Here is a 19912-nt window from a genome sequence, read left to right as displayed (position 1 = left end):
CTGGACCTGGAGACCCCTCCCCCCTCCCTGGTCTCTGGCGCCTTGCCCATTGTGGCAGAAGTGACCATCTTTAACTCTTGGGAGGCACCCTGTGTTCTCTTGAGCCTCAGGGGATATCCAGGCAGGTAGGTGGCTATACAGTCTGGACAGAAAAGGGTGGTGCTGTTCCATTGTTCGCTTACTTCCTTTTTCTCATACCTTTCTTCTGAGGCCCTAAGCGCAGTGCAGCGCGTGTGGTCTCTTCAGCCATATGCAGCCACTGAGGTGAGGTCAAGAGTGTGTGACCAGCCCAGAGTCATCCATGTGGCTGAGTGGAGGCTGGAGCCCAGGTCTCCCTGGTCAGAGTTCAACACTCTGCCTGCTGAACTGCTCTCCTTTTCTTTGCTGCCCCTCCAGCCTGGCCACACCACGCCTTTGCCACAAAATGGGTGCGGGTGGGCACAGTTAAGGGGAAAGACCTCTAGAGCCCACAATTCCAGGGGGAGGAAGCCCATTTTGATGGGGAATGCATGAGGACTAGTATCAGGGCAGCCGAATGAAGTGCAGTGCAACAAAAGTCCTAGTCTTGAGGCAGTTCTTTACCCTTCATTACAGAACAGTGGAAGCCAGTGGACTCGGAAGGAAAGAAGCAGTACGATCGGGACTTCCTCTTGGACTTCCAGTTCATGCCTGCCTGTATCCAGAAGCCAGAGGGGCTGCCGCCTATCAGTGATGTGGTCCTCGATAAGGTGAGAAGCTTGCAGGCAAGCACTGCCCCAGGGAGATGAAACAAGCTGGGGGAGGAGTGGTGCTTGTTGCTGGAGGTCAAGAGAAGCCTTGGTCTAGTCTTTTAAAGGCAAGCAGGGTCTGTGTTTTGCACTTGCTTAAAACTAGATGATGTGAAATTGGATAGGCAGGCACAAACCGGTACATTAAAAGGAAACATGCATGACCCCACCCCATTCTTCCAACTCTTTGTGGCCACAAATTTCAGCCCCTAGAAGCACAAAAAAAACCAAAGCGCCCCCCCCCCCCCCTTCTCTGGGCATCTAGGTTCTAGCAGACATACAGCAGGAACCAGTATTATTGTACAGGACTGATAAACAGCTGTATGTTTTGCTTTTAATTGCAGTTATTGAAGCTACTTGGGAGCCTCAACAGAATGTGACTGGCTGCCTGAATGGTTACAGTGCGGCAATCCTTAACTTTGCGTTTTTCTGCCAATACAGATCAATCAGCCAAAACTTCCTCTTCGAACCTTGGACCCTCGGATATTGGCACGGGGTCCAGATTTCACACCAGCGTTTGCTGATTTTGGAAGACAAATCCCTGGTGGGCGGGGTGCAGCTGTAAGTGTGACTTGCTCCTAATCTTGCACTGTAGAAACCGCCTTTTGCTTTTAGTTTTGAACAAGCAAAAGTTCCAGAGTGCCCCCACCCCCCAGTTTTAGCTCTTCTGCAGTAAAGGTATCCAAGTAGAAACTGAAAACGTGACGGAGTATGAAATCGTTTAGCTTTCTCGTGCGTTTTGTTTTCCATCAGCTGTCATTTCTTTCTGCTTATTTCTTTTTCTTTCTCTCTCTCTCATTTTCTCTTGCTTTTCCTCTTCCCTCCATTGGCTGGTGTTGTTCTTCATTCCATTTTTTTCTCCCATCTCTTGTTTGGTTCTTTTATCTTCCTGTAACCTAAAGATTTCCTCCTTTGCCTCCTTAGTTCTGGTTGGCTGAAAAAGTGGGTTTTCCCCCTTCCAGGGCATTAGTCCACATGAGTCCAAAGACACAGGGTGCACTTCTTGGAAGCCTTTACATTGGCATGTGTCCGTCAAACTGCTGTCCGTTCTGCTGAACTTGTGCTTTTTGAGTTTCTCCGGTCTGTGGCTGATGGTGCCCTGGCAGCCACAAGGGGGGCAGGCCAGGCAGGGATGATCAGAGAATTTTCTTGCAGTAGGAGGGATCTAAGGAGCTTTGCAGTATTGGCTCTTTGGCCTGCAAAACAGCCATCCAGCTGAGGGCTTTGAGTAGGAAGTCAGTACATTTAGGATTCTGTTGGGGGGTGGGGTGGGGGGCTAAATTTTGAGAGCCTGAGTTGGGTTTCTGTGGCTTGGATTTCCCCCCAGCTGCAGTGAGTCCAGAGCTCTTCCATGTAACGCTGTGATGCAAGTGTAGGCTGCTCCATCACCTGTGAGGGGAGCATATTTGGGGGGGGGGGGGCGCTTTGCCGGCAAGGGCACTGGGGTACGCACACTCTGTAGGTCAGCACCTGCCTCCCTCCCTCTTTTACCCCTCCTTTTGCTTTCTTCGTTTTTTTCTCTCTCCAGGCCTGCAAAGTACAGCCCCCACCTGGACTGCCGTCGCTTGCTCGGTGCGGCCCCCCAGCATGCCCTCTGTTGGTCACGTCTCACCCACAGCTGAGGAACCTGCAGATAGGGGTAAGCCATCCTGCCGCTTCCCCCCCACCCCCCGCTGTGAGCATATTTATAATGGCTTCTCCCCCTCCCTCCTTCTCGAGAGAGAGGAGCAAAAACAAAACACACACACCTGTAATGGGAATGGCGCCAGCCTTGCATTGTACTCCTCTCTAGGCTGCCTCTTCTTCGGTGGTGGGTGGGACATCCCCAGCAGAGGGCATGCTGGAACTTTGGCCTCAGCTGGATCCACCCGGGGCTGCTCTTTGCAGTCCTATGGAGAGGGGGAGACCAGGTAAGTCCTGCTTGGCCCGTTTTCATTTCTCTTCTTTGGTTTGGAGCATTTTTAGTACCTTAGTGGGTGCGTCGTCCTTGCACTTGTGGAATGGCAGCTTTTCCCTTTTGCATTTCTGAAAATTAATAGCATTTCACTAACTTTGGTAACTGGTGACCCAATTAATAGGTTAACAACCTTCCACTTAAGACAGACATTTTATTACTTTTGAAAGAATTGAGGTGAGCCAAAAGAGCAGCAGAGAAAGACATAGGTACCTCCCATAGCCAACTGCTTTGCAGCATCATCCTCCACAAATGAGCCACAAGAAAACTGTGTGCGGGGCAAGTGGCCAGATTTACCTCTGTGCCTCAGTTTCCCAGTGGTGAGGGGGCTTTCGGTGGCTTGCAGTCCATTCCTAAAGTTTGCTGAGCCCATGTGAGAGAGCTTAAAGAAGGGCTTGTCTTGTTTGAGGTGAAGTAGCCATTGATGTTATCCCAAGGCTGAAGTTTTGGATTATGTTTGCCGGTATATTAATTTTTTGAAAGCTCTAGTACAGCCTTCTCCAACCTGGTGCCCTCCAGTTGGCCATGCTGGCTGGGAATTATGGGAGTTGTAGTCCAACGCATCTGGAGGGCACCAGGTTGGGGACGCTGCTCAAGTAGTTGCTATAGAGGTTTTATTACTGAAGGTGCCAGGAGAAACTGAGTTTAATTGTTAATCATGATGTCAGTAAGTCAGTGCTAGCAGTGAGCGGTCACAGAATGGCGCCTGGCCTGCAAGCATTTTATGCCTAGCTGCAGAATAGTGACATTTTAAAATAGTGGCTGACTGTGAAGTGGGCAAGAAAGATACACCGAAGAGGAAACAAAGGCTTCCTGTCTGCTTCAGTGCTGGCTGTGGCAGGCATCCTGAACTTCGCAAGATCTGTGTCAGCCAGTCAGAAATAAATTGTCTGATCTCCAGGCCGGAGCCTTTGCTGTTTGTGCTTGTACCAGGAGAGAACGGATGTCAGTTTGTCCTGAGACAGCGTCACTGTCCTTGTTGCAGAGCTGTCTTTAACCAGGCATTTAGGCTCAGGGGGAGAGAGCACCCCTGCCATGGAACATTTTGGAGTGCCCAAATCCTGGGGTCCAGTTGACTGCTAGGGCATCCCAGAATGCTCACTGCTTTCCCCAGGAGGTGGAAGAAGGAATCTACAGTGGCTGGTTGGTGCCATAGTTAGAGTTGCTGGCCTGGGATTCGGCCCGCAGAGCAGTGCTTCGCCATGCTTTGGGAAGAGCAGCATGAGGGCTGAATTCTTGAAGCAAACGTTGGCGTGCCATGTTTTCCGTCTTTGTGCCAGTGCTGAGCACGCGTGGATGATCAGACCTCAAAGGGGGTCCGCTCTGTTTCCCGAGACACACAGCGATGTGTCTCCTCGCCAGCACAGTGGGCTGATGGGAGTGGTATCAGGATCAAGCTGTGTTGGATCCAAAGATGCCTCTCAGGCCAGAACCTGGTGATTAGCTTGGGTGTTCTTAACTTGTATGGCAGGATTTGGCTGGTGCACTGAGCTTTCCCCAACCTGGCAGGTTTTCCACATCATACTGAGTCTTGATGGTCTGGCCACTAAGGAAGCATGGACTGCCATGGGCCCAGAGCCTTAACAGGCATGGCTGCAGCTTAGCAGCTGCTCCCTCTACTCCCCTCAGTGTCAGAGGGGTGGGTTGCTTGACACCTCCTTCCACCTTTATGCTGTGATTGCACGGGGCTGTGGTACATGTGCCGTGTCTCCAACAGAGGTGCTGGATGCTGGCAATTGCTCTTTGGAATGAAGTGGACTAATCCCCTTTGCAAACCAGAGGAACTCAGTGGAGAAGATGGGGAACCTGCCTTTTTGTTTGTGTCCCGTCTTCCTCAGATATGGGGTTCCGTTTTGTGGCAGTCATCTGGGTTTTGTGGGTGGAACTCAGGGATGTGTGTCTGTGTACTTCTTCAGTTGAGAAGCTAGCTGCATTGCCCGTGATACTGGCTAGGGTGTGTGTGTCTGTGATCTTATTATGCCCTTTTGAAAAGGATCAGTGGCTACAACAATTTAAAGAAACAAAATGACTGCCCCCCCCAATGTTTCGAGTTACATTCCAAAATGCTTGCCCTTCTTTCTTTGCCTTCATCCCTCCTTCAGAAGCAGTTGGCACCCCTTGACCTGAAAACATGCAGTACCCCTGAAAGCATCCAATGTGAAAGATGGTTGGGAAGGGTCACCCGGGCAGCAGTGGAGAGCTGCTTTGGGTTTGGCAGTCTCTGCCTGCCAGAAGCATTCTGTCTTGGCATATGTTCACCTGCAGAAACGCCCAAGTAAATGCTGATTTTAGCAGAAGGGGTGTGGGGAGGGCTGTCGAGTTTATTATCTGTCTTCCAGGCTAAAGGCCCCCTTGAGACAGTTCACACTGAAGACCATAAAAACAATTTAGATATAAAGGAACAACATAAAACATTAACAATTTAAAGTAATGCCGTGGATAAAAGCAAGCAGGAGTTAAAATTACAGACCAGCAACTTTGTTCAGTTAAAAGCATCTTGGAATAGCTGAGTCTTTGAGGCATGTTTGAAAACAGCGAAAAAGGGGGCCAAATGTACATTCTGCAACAGGGAGTTCCACAGGGACAGGGCGTCTGCTGAAAAGGCCCTGTCTCTTCTGCCTGCCAGCCGGATGGAACGTAATGGCAGGCCCGGGAGCAGGCCCAGGCCGGTTTGGAATGTAGGAAACAACTTTGAACGGAGTCAGACCGTTGGTCCCTGCAGCTGCGCGTGGCTGCACTCTCCAGCAGTTGACTTGGAGATGCCAGGGATTGAGTCCTGGGTTATTTGCACCGTCAAGCAGGGGCACCATTCAAGAGGTACGGCTGGTTCATGTAGGTGTAGCCAGTTCTTCACAACCTGGTCCCAAGCCCACTGCTTGCTCATAGTGAGTTCCTTGCTCTCCGCCGGAGCCTGCATTGTTGTCACCTCTTGGCGTTAAAGGGGCTGTAATATTTGGGGGGCTGGTTTTCATCTTAGCTCTTGAATGTCGGACCGCGGAGATCTCAGCCAGGCCAGAGGCGGGAGCCCAGGAAGATCATCACGGTTTGTGTCAAAGAGGATGTCCACCTGAAAAAGGCCGAGAATGCCTGGAAGCCAAGCCTGAAGCGCGAGACGCAGGCCGAGGACCCCGAGAGCATCAGGACACAGGTGAGGCAAGAAGAGAAGCGCCTCGTGTGGGCTGCTCAGGCACCGGCTATGCTCGCTGCTTTGAAGCCTGGCTTTGCATGGCCACAGCCTTCCCTGGCCAGGGGCCCTCTAGCATGGCCGCTCTGGAGGGCCTTGGGCTGGGGCAGCTGGCATAGAGGGAGCAGGTGGGGATACCAGACAACCTACTACCTCTTTGGCAAGCCTGCTTTTGGTGTTTCTGTTGTTTGGATTTCTCTGCCTTTGCTTTCCAAAGAAAAAGGGAAAGCTGCCTACAGAAAAAACTTCCTATTTAGAACATATCTGCATCCTGAGCTGCCCCAGTGCAAAGGATGGCCCTCATTGGGCCCTGGCTGCCTCAGCCCTGCCATGGCTGAAAGCTTGTCTGTCTGTCTGTCTGTCTGTCTGTCTCTCTCTCGTCCTCCTGCAGTGGCCACCAGTGTGGGTGCGGCCTTGTTCAAGCATGGCCTGGTTGGTTAGGGGGCATGCTGGAATTCACAATGGGCCTCTGTCTGCAGGTTTGATGAGCAAACACACACACATCTGGATGCCCAAAGAATCTGGCTTTGGGCCATTGCAGTGCTCTCCTGTTTTGTTCTCCCACATCTTGCTGCATTGGGGTTTTTTTTGATGCCTTATGCTCGCTTTCCCTCCACTTCAGGAGCTGTTCCGCAAAGTTCGAAGCATCTTAAACAAGCTGACGCCGCAAATGTTCAATCAGCTAATGAAGCAAGTGACTGATCTGACTGTGGACACGGAAGAGAGGTTGAAAGGCGTCATTGATTTGGTGTTTGAGAAAGCCATCGACGAGCCCAGCTTCTCCGTGGCCTACGCAAACATGTGCAGATGCCTTGTCACGGTAAGTAAGGCTTGTAGGTAGCTGGGTGAGGAATCCACGAAAGAGAATAGGGAGAAGCTGCAGTTCCGTTGCTGAGCATCTACTTTGCACGGAGAAGGTCCCAGGTTTGACCCCTGGCATGAGCTCCAGCTAAAAGGATCAAGTTGCAGGTGGGATGGAGGTTTGATCAATAAATTCTTTTTTTTTTAAGCCAAAATGGCCAGGAGTATTTCTGCTTTTAAGTGCAGCATTAACGCTGCCTTAGATGTCAGCAGGATTCTGAAAGACTCTTTGGCTGCCTTGTAGAGCCTTTTGTATGTTAGATCCAGACACCGTCAAGGTAGTTTCAGCTTTTACAGACCACAGAAGCAAGGTTCAGGGAAGAAGCAACAGAAACAGAGTGAAAAACAAAAGTAGCCACAGAAATTATTTTGGGAACAGCTCCACTTGTCACTCAGACATGAAACTCTCCCCTGAAATAAAATAAAACTTGCAGGGTTAATCCATAAAAAAAAACCCCTCTCTTGATTAGGTGAGGAATAGCTTTTAGCACTATTAATTCTCATCATGCTTCACAAACTTTTGACTTAGTTCTGCCCCACGAAAGAACTGTGAAACAGCTGATAGCTGTCTCCATTTTAAAGATGGAGGGAATTAAGGCTGAGAGAGTGACTTGTTCCACAGCAGCCCATCAAGTAGGTGAGGTGGGTTTTGAAGCCAGGTTTCCTTGGCTCCATTCTAGGACTCCAGCAACTGGGCCATGGTGGATGAGACCAAGTGAACAGAGTGCCATTCCTTTTACTCAGAGTTTGTTGGTCTTGTGCAAACTGCTACATCACCACTATATAGCATAGGAGTCCTTTATAGGTGGTTCAAATTTGCTGTGAATCATAGGTCCAGAATCTTTTTATCATATCAGTCTACTTTCAGGGGTGGGGGGAGTCAGGTCTAGCAGGGGATGGATTCGACCCCAGGTAGCTCAGGCATTTGGGGGTTTCACTTTTGTTTAAATAGGGGTAAATCAGACCCTGATAGCTTTGTAAGTTAAGGGCACAGTCCTTTGGGGATGCCCATCAGCCTCTGAACTTGGGGTCTGACAGGCTCCCTATGCAGGGTGGGAGGAGCACGGAGGCGATCGTCACCTAGCTGGTGCTCTCTGCGGAGGGGGAAGAAAGGAGGCTGGGGTGGCCAGGGAATTTTTTGTAAGCCCACCACCTCGGTCTCCTCCCCACCCACAGAACTTCCCTATTTCCCTTCTCTCCAACCTTCTGTTTGCGAGCTCATAGAGGCAGTTGGTGCAGTTCTCCCATGCCAGCATCGAGGGGGTGGGGAGCTTGGACTCCTGGCTCCAAGGTTGGAGCGCTGTCTCTTCTCTCAGATCCAGGAATCTGAAATACCCTATGGCCCTCAGACTCTGTCTCAGGGCTGTAGGATTACTTCCAAAGTGTAATTTTTTGTAAAATTGAAAATAGGGTAGGGGAGTTAAAGCAACACAGGACAACTGACTATGTAATTGTTGAGGAGGAAGTGGAATATGAAGCAGTTCAGATTTGCTGAAAAAGAGGCCTTTTCACAAATATTCCAAACGGCAGTTGGAGTCCACAGCAACCCGCATTAGTACAGACAGGTTAAGTCTGAATTGGGAAAGGACAGTATACATAGAAAGCAGACCTTGATTTGATGTCCGCCCCTTTCTAATATTAGGTAGACAAACCTGTTGCTGGTACTCTTGTGTCAGGAACAGATTTGAATGCCAGAATGAACCTGGAGTTTTAAAGAGGGAGTGCGGATGGTGCAAACATCGATCTTGAATGCAGTCGGAGCACCCATCTCATATGTGTTGCTTTCATCTTCCTTCTCCTTGTGCTTTTTGTTCCACACAGCTGAAAGTGCCCATGGCCGACAAGCCCGGGAGCACAGTAAACTTCCGGAAGTTGCTACTGAATCGTTGCCAGAAGGAATTTGAAAAGGACAAAGCCGACGACGATGTCTTCGAGAAGAAGCAGAAAGAACTGGAAGCGGCCACAACAGTGAGTTTCTAGTAAAGCCCTGTCCATTTCGCCATCCATTGAGTTTCTAGCAAAGCTCCATAGGTAGTTGAGTAATCTCTGTGTTCACACCCATGGGAGCAGAATGCCCAGTATGTGGGAGTGCTGTGGCATTGCTGGATGTGAATAAAATGATTTGCATTGACTGGTCTGGGAAGTTGAGCAGTGGGCGTGTGGTGCCAAGAAGATCTGCTAGTGGTTTGCCTTTGTTCAGCTGGGGAATGGCTTCCTGGGACCCCTTCTCATGTTCCCTTCCCCCATCACAGCCAGAGGAGAGAACGCGGCTTCATGATGAACTGGAAGAGGCCAAGGACAAGGCACGGCGGCGGTCAATTGGAAACATCAAGTTCATTGGGGAGCTCTTCAAACTGAAGATGTTGACAGAGGCCATCATGCACGACTGTGTCGTGAAGCTGCTGAAAAACCATGACGAGGAGTCCTTGGAGTGCCTCTGCCGCCTGTTGACCACCATCGGCAAAGACTTGGACTTTGAGAAAGCCAAGGTGAGAAGGCCCCGGGATCCACCCAAGATGGGAAGATAAAAGATGTTGAGGCCTTGCTGCAGCCTTCTCTGTGGGCCTCAGCATTTTCCCTATAAATCTCTTGCACCTTCAGGGAAGAGAGAGTGCCCAAATTCATCTTTTGTGGTTTTGAAAGGAGGGTGTTTTGAAAACATCTTATGACAGGTTTGCCATGGCCAATTGGTCAGCCCCATCCTCACCTAAACTGCTGATGGCTGATCAGGAAAGAGATGCTGGGGTCATGGTGGACACCCCATGAAAACGTCAGTGTGGTGGCCATCCAAAAGGCAGATTCCATGCTGGGGATGATAAAAGTAACCTGAAAATAGCACTGACCATTTCATAATGCCCTCTGTATAATTAGGGTGGAATGCTGTGCACCCTTATGGTTGCCCCACAAAAAGGATATTGCTGAGCTGGAAAAGGTTAAGAGAAGGCCAGCCAAGCTATTAGAGGGCTGGAGTACTTTCCCTACCAGTGTTTGGGGGCTTTTTCATTTAGACAGATGATGTCTGGGAGCCTTGGGGAGATGATGTAGAGAGAACATTTTTCTCCCTTTTTTGTAATACTAGATCTTAGAGTCACTCAGCAACAGACTGGATTAGCAGTAGATTTCGGGCAGAGAAAGGCCTCTTTCACACAGCACCTCATGCTGCCACAAGATGTGTTGATATCTCTTGGCTGAGGTAGCTTTACAAGTAGATTTGCAGAGGGATGGAAGGAGAGGAGGAGGTCTCTCAGCAGCTAGGACCTGTGCTGGCCAAAGGCAGCCTCCCTATTCAGAGGCAGGGCACCCCCTGAATGCCAGATTCTGGGAAGCCGTAGTGGGGGGGTGTCCCTGCATTCTCGGATGGTTGGTGAGCTGGCTGGGCTGCTGAGAAGCAGGATGTTAAAGCAGGTGGGCCAACTTGGGTTTTGTCAGGGTGGAAACTGAGCCCATAGAACCCCAGAGCAGTTCTGATTTTGAGGAGGAACCGCAATCCGTGGGAGAGGAGCTTGCTCATCTCTCACAAGCACAGCAGCAGGCAGAGGTTCCTCCTGCCAGCATTCCTGGGATAGATAGTGACCCTGGCAGTGAGAGAGCGCTGGAGGGGGGCTTGCTGGACGCCCGGCACAGATGCAGGGAGCAATGACAGATGGAGGGCACTGAAAGGAGGCACTCCGCTCGTTTGGCGCTCAAACAACGGTCGCGTCCCGAGGACCCAAGGGAAAGAGGGAGGATCTCTCCATAGCCCATAAGTTCAGAGTCTTCCCGTGGTTCTCCTTCAAACAGGGACCAGCCGCCTTACCTGGAGCTTAGGCTACTCTGCTATCTTTCCCCAGTGCTGTTCCTTGCTTAGTCACTAGTGATTAGTATCTGAAAGAGTCATAAAGTAATAAAGGAATAAAGCCTTGGAAAGAATCCTTGTCGTCTGTGTCCTGAGTTGGCTATTGGAGGGGACTGCAAGAGGCAGCTAGGGCACTCCTGACAGGTCTGATTCCACAGGGCTGCCCTCATGTTCTCATTGCATTCTGGCAGTCTTTGAAAGGGTCTAACTTTCCATGCAAAAGGTCCCCCCTTCGATCCCGGCAGCAACTTCAGGTAGGGCTGGAAAAAACTCTTGCCTGAAACTGCTGCCAGTGTTGACAGTCCTGGGCTGGATGGGCTCATGGTCAGTATAAGGCAGCTTCTTATGTTCCTGTGAAAGATGGTGAGAAGCATCTGTGTCTCCCCCCCAGCCTCGAATGGACCAGTATTTCAATCAAATGGAGAAGATAGTGAAAGAGAGAAAAACCTCCTCTAGAATCCGCTTCATGCTTCAGGATGTCATTGACCTCCGGCAGGTGCGTGTCTGGTGAGGAAAGGCATCTGCGCCCAGTTCTTAATCTTGACCTTAAGATGCCTGAGTGGACTTTTCATTTGTGATGGATGGAGCAGCTGCAGGTGGCTGTGATGCGGGTTACTGTCAGAGGGCAATGATGGCTTTGTAAGTTGGCTTGTGTCATTCTTAGGGAACAAATAGGCTTACAAGCAGCTTTCCCCGCAATCTAATAACCCACTTCCTCTGCTTGCATGTATCGCTGCTGCCCCAGTGCCTCAGAGGGAAAAGAAGGGGTGGCCTGGTCAGTCCTTGCTTTCTTGTCTTTTCTGTAGTGTAACTGGATCTCACGGAGAGCAGACCAAGGCCCCAAGACAATAGAGCAGATTCATAAAGAGGCGAAAATCGAAGAGCAGGAGGAGCAGCGGAAAGTCCAGCAACTGATGACCAAAGAGAAGAGAAGGCCTGGTATGTTTTCAGAGTACAGTGCCTCTTGTATTCACAGGAGCAAGAGGAGAGAGGAACCCAGGTCCATGCTGCTTAGTCATTCTGGAGGGAATCAAGAGAATTTCCTTCTGGGGCTAGATTCTTAAGTGCACTTTCCAGGTTCATGTCTCAGTGTATTTTGTTGAGCTCCAACAACTCTAGAGGAGAGCAACTTACAACTGTGTTTTCCCCTGGGATGGGGCTGGTGGTTTTATTTGTACACAGTGACTGGGTTCACACAGCATGACTACACATACTCAGAGTTCAGTATGAGTTGTTGAACCGTGGGTTGTGTTCTTTGGACCCAGCCACACTAACCATGATTTCTTATCCATGGACAACCCACAAAGAAAATCCATAGTTTGTTGTTGTGTTGTGAACTGTGGGTTATTCGTGCTTAACAAGCCATGGTTTGTTAGTGTGGCTGGGTTTACAGAACACAACAACCCATGGTTCAGCAATCCTGCTTGTGGGTTCCTGGTTGACGCCGCTGTGTGGACAGAGTGCTGGACTAGATGGACCCTTGGTCTGATCCAGCAGGGCTCTTCTGATGTTCTTAGCCCACACTCAACCCATACACAGTCTTGAGTATGGGTTGTCATGTTGTCTGAACGTGACCAATAATACGCATTAACATACATGGCTCTGTGGATCACTGACAGCATAGGGCAAAAGTGATACAAGCAGCAAAACAAAAAAGCCCTCCTTATGCAGAAAACACACATTAAAAATCACCCTAAGGTAGATGTTTAAAAAAAGAAGCACCAGCACCTCTTTAGAACACAAAGACACTCAAGCTTAAGTTTGCATCTAAAGCATGTTCCAGGACATTTAAACTGCGGTTAGTGTTTCTATAAGAGCTTGTTGTTCTTTGTTTTGCAGGTGTCCAGAGGGTAGAGGAGGGTGGCTGGAACACTGTGCAGGGGGCAAAAAATAGTCGCGTGCTGGACCCCACCAAGTTCCTTAAAATCACCAAGGTACGTGGCAAGGGTAGGGATACCCTGTCCATAGGTGTCCCCACTCTTGAGAACCTGAAACGAGAGGGAAAGGGGGTGAAGAAGGGCTTCCTTCTGTGTCACAGGGTTGGGGGGCAGGGGCCCTTTCCACCCATCTCCAGGTTTCCCATGATTGGGGTCCCTGTGTGTCTTGCAGCCCACAATAGATGACAAGATTCAGCTTGTGCCTAAAGCCCAGTTGGGCAGCTGGGGAAAAGGCAGCAGTGGTGGAGCCAAGGCCAGTGAGATTGGTAAGTGGCATTTTTCACTCTGGACAACACTGGAGCTGCAGTGGCTTTTGGGAGATGTTTCCTGGTCACTTTTATTTCTCTGCAGCACCCAGCCCTAGGATACTTCCCATTAGAAAAGCGTTGTGCAAACTCCTTGCTGTTAAAAGTCCATCCAAGCCTTGCACCAAAGTAATTGAAATTACACATCAACACAGACTCAATTTTTGGTTTAGGTGCACTTTAGGTACATGCGCTGTCTGTCTCTCTCTGTCTCTCTGTCTCTCTCTGGCTTCCTGCCTTTACAGGGTGTTTCAGAAAGATGGACCCGATTTGAAATCACTATATCTCTGCAACCATGAATTGCCCATGAATGAAACTCTTACTACTTGAAAGGGTGATCTCTTGCGCTCTCTCATACGACTGTCTGGCGTGTGTTAAGGCGATGTTTAATCATGAGGCCATACCGGTTGCAAGTTCTCAGCTGGCACAACAAGTGGACTTGCGCGGGCTACGCTGAAATCTCTCTTGAATTCTTCTCATGTTTTCCTTTGAAGTGCGTGGTCGCCCTGTGCTCTTCCCCTTACATAAACAGCCCGTTTCCTCAAATTGTCGGTACCAATGACGAATGGTCTTTGGCATTGGTGGATCAATGCCAAAATGCCATTGAAACTCATGCTGCGCTGCAGTTGCGGCTTCAGTCTTGCTGAACTGCAGAGCGGAAAACGCCTTGTGTTGCGGGGTCGCCATCTTGCGAATGACTGAGGCTAGGGGCTGTTTGTGTGCTGAGAGAGGCATCTAGCGGTAATCATTTGAAACTCTATGCCCCACCCTTTCAAGTGGTAAGAGTTTCATTCATGGGCGGTTTGTGGTTGCAGAGATAACAGTGATGTCAAATCGGGTCCATCTTTTTGAAACACCCTGTATTATCAGGAATTCCCAGGATATTCCAGTTTTTAAAAACAATATCCTACAAAATTCAAGTTTAAAATAAAGCAACATAAACAATTAAAAGTCATTAATAAATGCAAAATACAGTGTAGTCACAAATAAACGGTGTGTTCTGAAACACGAGAGAGATTCCCCCATACTGGGACGGTTGGTGCTTGCCAGAGTCATGGAGCAGTGCAGGCGTTAACAGGAATTGCTTTGGGGCTCCCGCAGTTTGCTTCCTGGAGTCCTCAAGACAGCTGTTACTCTCTCCAACATCCTCTTGCAGATTCCTTACGACCAAGTGCCACTAGTTTGAACCGATTCTCTGCACTGCAGCCTCCCATGTCATCTGTATCTGCTTCAGTCACATCTTCAGAGTTGGACTCTCGCAGGGCCTTAACTAGGTAAGCTTCAGGCAACCCACTGCTGCTTCTCCTCTCCCACGTGCAGTTTTTAAACAGTTTCATTTCCTCAAAAGAGGTGTCAGTCCATGGTGATTCAACTGAACGTATGTCTCACCCATTCATGCATGTACAGAGGAGATGTTCCAGTTAGCAGTTCTTGAGGGACAGTCCAAGTAATGTGTTAAAACAGGAGGTAATTGCCTTTCAGACAAAGTCTTCCTTTCCATTTAATGCTTGATGGCTGTGTTTACTGTCACTTGGAATTCACGTTATAGATACTCTTGCAAATGGCTTTTTAGCAGCAACAGGAGTGAGAAATTTGCCTGTGAAATGTCTTTCCTCCTGCAGTCGTGGGAGCACAGGCAGAGAGAAGAATGACAAGCTGCTGTCCTCTTCCATGACCCGTCCCAACACCTTCTTGCGGGTCAGCAGTAGCAAAGAGCAGCTCTTGGACAACCAGGCACAAGAGGAGCAGCGAAGGGAGATGTTGGAGACCGTGAAGCAGTTAACAGGTGGCCTGGAAAGTGACCGGAACAGCAGCATGGAGGCAGACAGGAGCAAAGCCAAGGAAACTGGTGAGCCCTTCTGTTCAAACCAATGAGCAGGGGAGAAACTCACCTCAGAAGTGCCAAAATTGACACAAGCCCTGATGCGTTTTAGAAAACAAAAATTAATTTCCTTCCTTGGGGCAATTAGTAACCTGCAAGGAAACCACTTGGCTCTCTCATTACTGAATAAGCCAGATTCCAGCTGAACATCAGGAAAAACTCCTGACTGTTAGAGCAATACGACAATGGAACCAATTACCTAGGGAGGTGGGGGGAGGCATTCAAGATGAGGCTGGACAGCCATCTGTCGGGGATACCCTGATTTAGATTCCTGCATTGAGCAGGGGGTTGGACTCGATGGTCTTGTAGGCCCCTTCCAACCCTACGATTCTATGCTTTTCCCTTCAGCATGCTGGCCAAGCACCTTTAAGCTGGGGCTTGTGAGCCCTGGGAAGTCGTGTTTTATGGATGAATTCATTGATGTTGGTTAACATCTGTCCCTTTTGAGCTCATCAGCTGATTTTGTGCCTTTCATCCGTATCCATCTATTTCGGCACTTCTAAGACAAGATGCTGATGTTCTAGAATGGAGCACTCTCTGTGCAGCATGCTCCCCTGTGCTTATCTTTGGGGTACAGCACCCCAGAATCAGAGCACCTAGCTGCTTGTGGGCTTCCAGAGCACCTGCAAGATAATCGGGTTTCATTTGGCCATTCTTTTTGGTGTGTACTGGGTTTTCTTGCGTATTGTTGACCATTTTCTATTTTTGTAAGCAACTTAATTTTTTTGGAAGTAGGAAGGTATGAAATACTTTAAAAATAAAGTAAAAAGCAGATTGTAAAAGGACAGGATTCAGCTTAAACAGGTGGTTTTAATTAGAATGGCATTGTGCATATAAAGTTGAGGTGATCATCCAGGCTCCATTGCAGTGAAGAAGCTTTCTCTGTCTCATGTCTGTTCCACCCTCCACTCCCCTTTTTCAATTGCCTTAACAGCCAAGCCTGAAATTCCTACATCCCCTGCCCAAGAAAAGCCTGCATTGTCAGAAGAGGAAATAGAGAGGAAGTGCAAATCGATCATTGATGAATTCTTGCACATTAATGATTATAAGGTGAGTAGAGCAGAGCAGCCCATTGTGATGAGCATGTGCAGAGAATGCACTTGGTTGCTTTTTTCTCTCTCTTTCTGGGGCTTTAGTGTATAAACTCTGCCCTCTCAAGGTCTTTATGGCATTCACCTCCAGAAAGCTGCCCTAAAGTGAAGGCCTTCATTACTCTCTGCACTGTGACACCACAAGATCTGGCTTTCTGGGGGTGGGGTGGGATTTTACATGGGGAAAATCTGCTTCTTTGCCCTCGTGTTCAATACACCTATTCATCCATCCTTTTTTTGGTCTTGTCTGAACAGGAAGCAATGCAATGTGTGGAGGAGTTGAACGTGCCAGATGTCCTGCCTGTCTTTGTGCAAGTAGGTGTGGAATCCACCCTCGAGAGGAGTCAGATCACCAGAGATCACATGGGCCAGTTGCTGTATCAGCTGGTGCAATCGGAGAAGCTAAGCAAGCAGGACTTCTTCAAGGGGTTGGTAGTCTGCCAGGGAAAGAAGCAAGATCTCTGGGTATTTTTCTTTTCTTTTGCGGGTGCTAACTACAGACTCTTACGTTTGGGCTGAATACAGAAACGGCCTGCAGGTCTCCCCAACTGAATGCACATTGAGCGGACTTGGCTTTCTTCCCTAGGTTTGCTGACACCTTGGAGATGGCGGATGACATGGCTATAGATATCCCGCACATTTGGTTGTACCTGGCCGAATTGGTGACGCCCATGTTAAAAGAAGGAGGAATCTCTATGAGAGAACTTCTGACGTAAGCAGCACTTTTTCTCCGTGAGCTGTGGGTAAACGCACTGCCTGTAGGGGCAGATCCATTTGTTGATTAGTCAAAAGAGCCACAGTGTGAGGTCTGCTGTGTGTTGCTAGCTGTCTTGTTAGACCAAACCAGCCTTCCCCAACCTGGCATCCTCCAGATGTGTTAGACTACAATTTGCAGATTCCCACAGCCAGGTATGCTGGCTGGGGCGTTCTAGGATGTAGTCCAACACATCTGGAGGACACCAGGTTGGGGAAGGTTGAGCTGAACAGTTCAGTTACCTTAAAGACTGAAGTTGCTGAGGGTAGCAGCTCTTGAAATTACCTGCATGCCAAACCACAGTGGCTGTGTGGAGGCGTTCACGCAGCAGAAAGTTCAGGCATTGCCTAGACAAGTGCAGTGCCCCTCTTTCTTCTCGGCAGACCCTCCACAATGGGGCAGCTGTCTACCTGTGAGAAGATAACACTGACACTTATTTCTGTTCCATTGCAGAGAATTTAGCAAACCCTTACTTCCTGTGGGAAGAGCTGGCGTCTTGCTTTCCGAAATATTGCACCTTCTATGCAAACAAATGGTAAATGTGCCAGGCCGCTTGCAGATCTGTGCTCGCGCGCGTGTTTGCGTAGAAAAGAGATCCATGGTATAATGGGGAAGTTCAAGATGCTTGCCTATGAGCCCAAGACTTCAAGGCAGTGAGTTGCATTAACGTTTTGCCATAAGTCGTGTTGAAGTCCCTCTGGGCTAACTAGGAGCAGAAATCACAGAGGTCAGCCTGTTCGGAAGATGGTCGGCATCCAGATAAGTGCCCAGTTGCTGTTTGCATTTCTGAGCATTTATCCCAGATCTGTTTCCTTGGCTGCAGCAGGTGGCTGGGGCCCGTGAGAACCCTTTAGAGAGAGGGTGGTGCTTGGTGGCCTCTGCTGATTGTGTTGAGTCCTGTTGATTTCCAGGGCAACCTTGTATTGAGCCACCCTGCGAGGAACGACACATTAGCTGCAGAAGGCAGGACTTTGTAGCACTAAGCATGCTTGCAGGGTTTTCAGCTGGGTGGAGCCAGGGCTGCATGCAGCGTCAACACCACAGCTTATTTGGATTCCTGTACCTTTCCCCCTTGACCCTTCGCAGCCAAGCAAAACTGCTTTGTGTTCTAGAGCCATAAGAAAGTGGCAGCCTTATGGAGGGAGGCTGGCCTCAGTTGGAATGACTTCTTACCTGAAGAGGAGGATGTCCACACCTTTCTCATGGAGCAGGTGAGCTGGGAAGACAGAGCTGGGGGGAAAGCATTCATTTTGCTCTTCCTGTGAGGTCGAGTTGACAAGAAAGCAGAGAATGTCGTTAATTCATGGGCCTCGGGGAGGGTGATTTGACTGGGTGAAATGTTGTCCCTTTTGACTTTGACTTAGGACCAGCTGCTATAGTAGAACTCTCCTTCTGGAAGAGCAGGTTGTTAAATGCCACTCCCTGGTGTGTGTTTTTGTGGGGAGTGAGCTCGAATGGCTGTTCCATTGCATTCCTTGCTGGGATTTCTCAGAAAGTCTCACTGAACTTTTACACTTAAGCCCTTCCTCCTTCTCTTGTATCACCACAGAAGTTGGACTTCACAGAGACTGACAGTTCCAGTTCCTCAGAAGCACTTTCAAAGAAAGAACTCTCTGCTGAAGAGCTGAACAGACAGCTGGAGAAGCTCATTATTGAGGAGAAGGCTAACGATGAGCAGATCTTTGATTGGGTAGAGGTATAAAACCTGTGTCCACGTACACCACTGTGCCAGAAGTGGCATGATCCACGTTGCGCTTCACACTCCCTCCAGCTGCCCGGGGACAGGGGAGAGCAGCTGGAAGAAGTGGGCCTTGGTGTTGTCTCTCAGCTCCTGGCTCTGCCAGAACCGCAGAGCTGAGGAGCCTTTCGCCACAGCTGCCTCTGTCCACCACACACACCCCATGCTGTCTTCACCCTCAGGTTGTTGGTGTTCAGCAGGGTCTGGGTGAGACCGTCTTCCCACCAGAGCAGCATTTTGCTAATATCATAGAATCATAGAATAGTAGGGTTGGAAGGGGCCTACAAGGCCATCGAGTCCAACCCCCTGCTGAATGCAGGAATCCAAGTCAGTTGGATTGTGAGCATGGCCTGTAGGGCTTCAGCTGTATGTCTAGAAAAAGACATCCTTGTGTTTACAACGGAAAAATACTTTGATGTACTTTGATAAAATGCCTGTTTGCATATGTCTTGCAGCAGCCTTCCTCAGCCTGGTGCCCTCCTGATGCGTTGGACGACAGTGCCCATAAACTCCTTTGGGGCTTATGGGAGTTGTAGTCCAGTACATTGGGAGGGGCCCAGTTTGGGCAAGGCTGCTCCGTAGCAACAGGTGGCATTCCTGCTGAGCACACTGGGAGGTAGTGCAGGCAGTTCTCGAGCTCCTGGGGATTGCTGATCTGGTAGAAAGCCGTTTAATGGGGGAGCTTAATTGGACTCCTCCCACAGCAAGGCTGTTGTGCAGCCAGTGTGCTTTTTAACTTCCTCAAATGCTCTTGATTTCAGGCTAATCTAGATGAAAGCCAGATGAGTTCACCTACATTCCTTAGAGCTTTAATGACAGCAGTTTGTAAAGCAGCTATTATAGGTGAGTAATGTCCGTACATAATTTTAGAGATGCAGAAGCCACATTTTTCATGGATTTGAATTGCCTGCTACTGTTCCTTTTAAAAAGGATATGTTTCCCCTGTACACAGATTACTCCCACAAATGCTAGTGTTGAGGCACGGATAAGAGTGACTGGAACATTCTGCATTTTATTTTTTATTTTTAAATGTTATAATTTATCATCATTATTATAATTTATTTTACCACATTTATAAAACAGTGAAGGGGGTCTTGGCCCTTCCGTGTGTCCAGCCATATAATTTGGAACCAGGAGAAATTACTTGGCATCAGATCATTTGCGCCAGGAGTTTTATATCCCGGGTTGTTCGGTTAGAAAACATGACCATTTTTCCAACAGCAGCGCATGGTTTTGACGGGGATAGGGGAGACCTTAGAATTTCAGCCTGCGGGGGTGGGGTGCAGGAGCGAGGGTCTTCCCCTTCTTGCCTTCCACTTTCTGAGAACAAAACCTGGGCGCGGCTGACTGTCGGTGGGCGTCTTTGTGTAGGGGACAGCGGAACTTCCACACACACGTGCTTCCCTGTAAGGCCTTCTCCTTCAGCCTTGCTCTGGGCTGCTGCACTCTTTCTGCTGCAGGTGGGATTCGCATGGTTGAATGCTTCTCCATTTAAAAAATAAATTCCCTGCACATAGAAAACTATCCTGTGAGGGAGAAGGTTTCTAGCCTAATTCGTTTTCTGTGTGCAGCAATTATGCATGCGCGTGTGTTTGGTGTGGAGG

At 49.1% G+C, this 19912-nt stretch overlaps 1 protein-coding gene across 28 annotated transcripts in view; it reads left to right on the top strand.

The window, feature by feature from the left end:
* EIF4G3 (eukaryotic translation initiation factor 4 gamma 3) overlaps nt 1-19912 on the top strand; it is an 88188-nt gene that overhangs the window by 65895 nt on the left and 2381 nt on the right. For 25 of the 28 annotated variants that reach the window (XM_084821602.1, XM_084821592.1, XM_084821591.1 and 22 more), the window contains 20 exons: nt 595-728; nt 1209-1328; nt 2296-2406; nt 5699-5869; nt 6528-6725; nt 8588-8734; nt 9019-9255; nt 10993-11097; nt 11408-11540; nt 12441-12535; nt 12711-12804; nt 14000-14117; nt 14466-14692; nt 15660-15775; nt 16072-16244; nt 16403-16528; nt 17024-17105; nt 17683-17781; nt 18120-18266; nt 19070-19151. In XM_084821602.1, coding sequence (XP_084677728.1) covers nt 595-728; nt 1209-1328; nt 2296-2406; nt 5699-5869; nt 6528-6725; nt 8588-8734; nt 9019-9255; nt 10993-11097; nt 11408-11540; nt 12441-12535; nt 12711-12804; nt 14000-14117; nt 14466-14692; nt 15660-15775; nt 16072-16244; nt 16403-16528; nt 17024-17105; nt 17683-17781; nt 18120-18266; nt 19070-19151 — 2715 coding nt within the window. Of the gene's footprint in view, nt 1-594; nt 729-1208; nt 1329-2295; nt 2407-5698; nt 5870-6527; nt 6726-8587; nt 8735-9018; nt 9256-10992; nt 11098-11407; nt 11541-12440; nt 12536-12710; nt 12805-13999; nt 14118-14465; nt 14693-15659; nt 15776-16071; nt 16282-16402; nt 16529-17023; nt 17106-17682; nt 17782-18119; nt 18267-19069; nt 19152-19912 lie in introns of all 28 variants that reach the window. The other 3 variants (XM_084821590.1, XM_084821587.1, XR_014786002.1) reach the window with 2 other exon arrangements.

Source organism: Heloderma suspectum, chromosome 15, assembly GCF_057233095.1.
Source record: "Heloderma suspectum isolate Gila_16-S chromosome 15, 16-S_ref, whole genome shotgun sequence".
NCBI lineage: Eukaryota > Metazoa > Chordata > Lepidosauria > Squamata > Helodermatidae > Heloderma > Heloderma suspectum.
The sequence above is the reverse complement of the archived record's forward strand: the minus strand, read 5'-3'. Positions and strand labels throughout refer to the sequence as shown.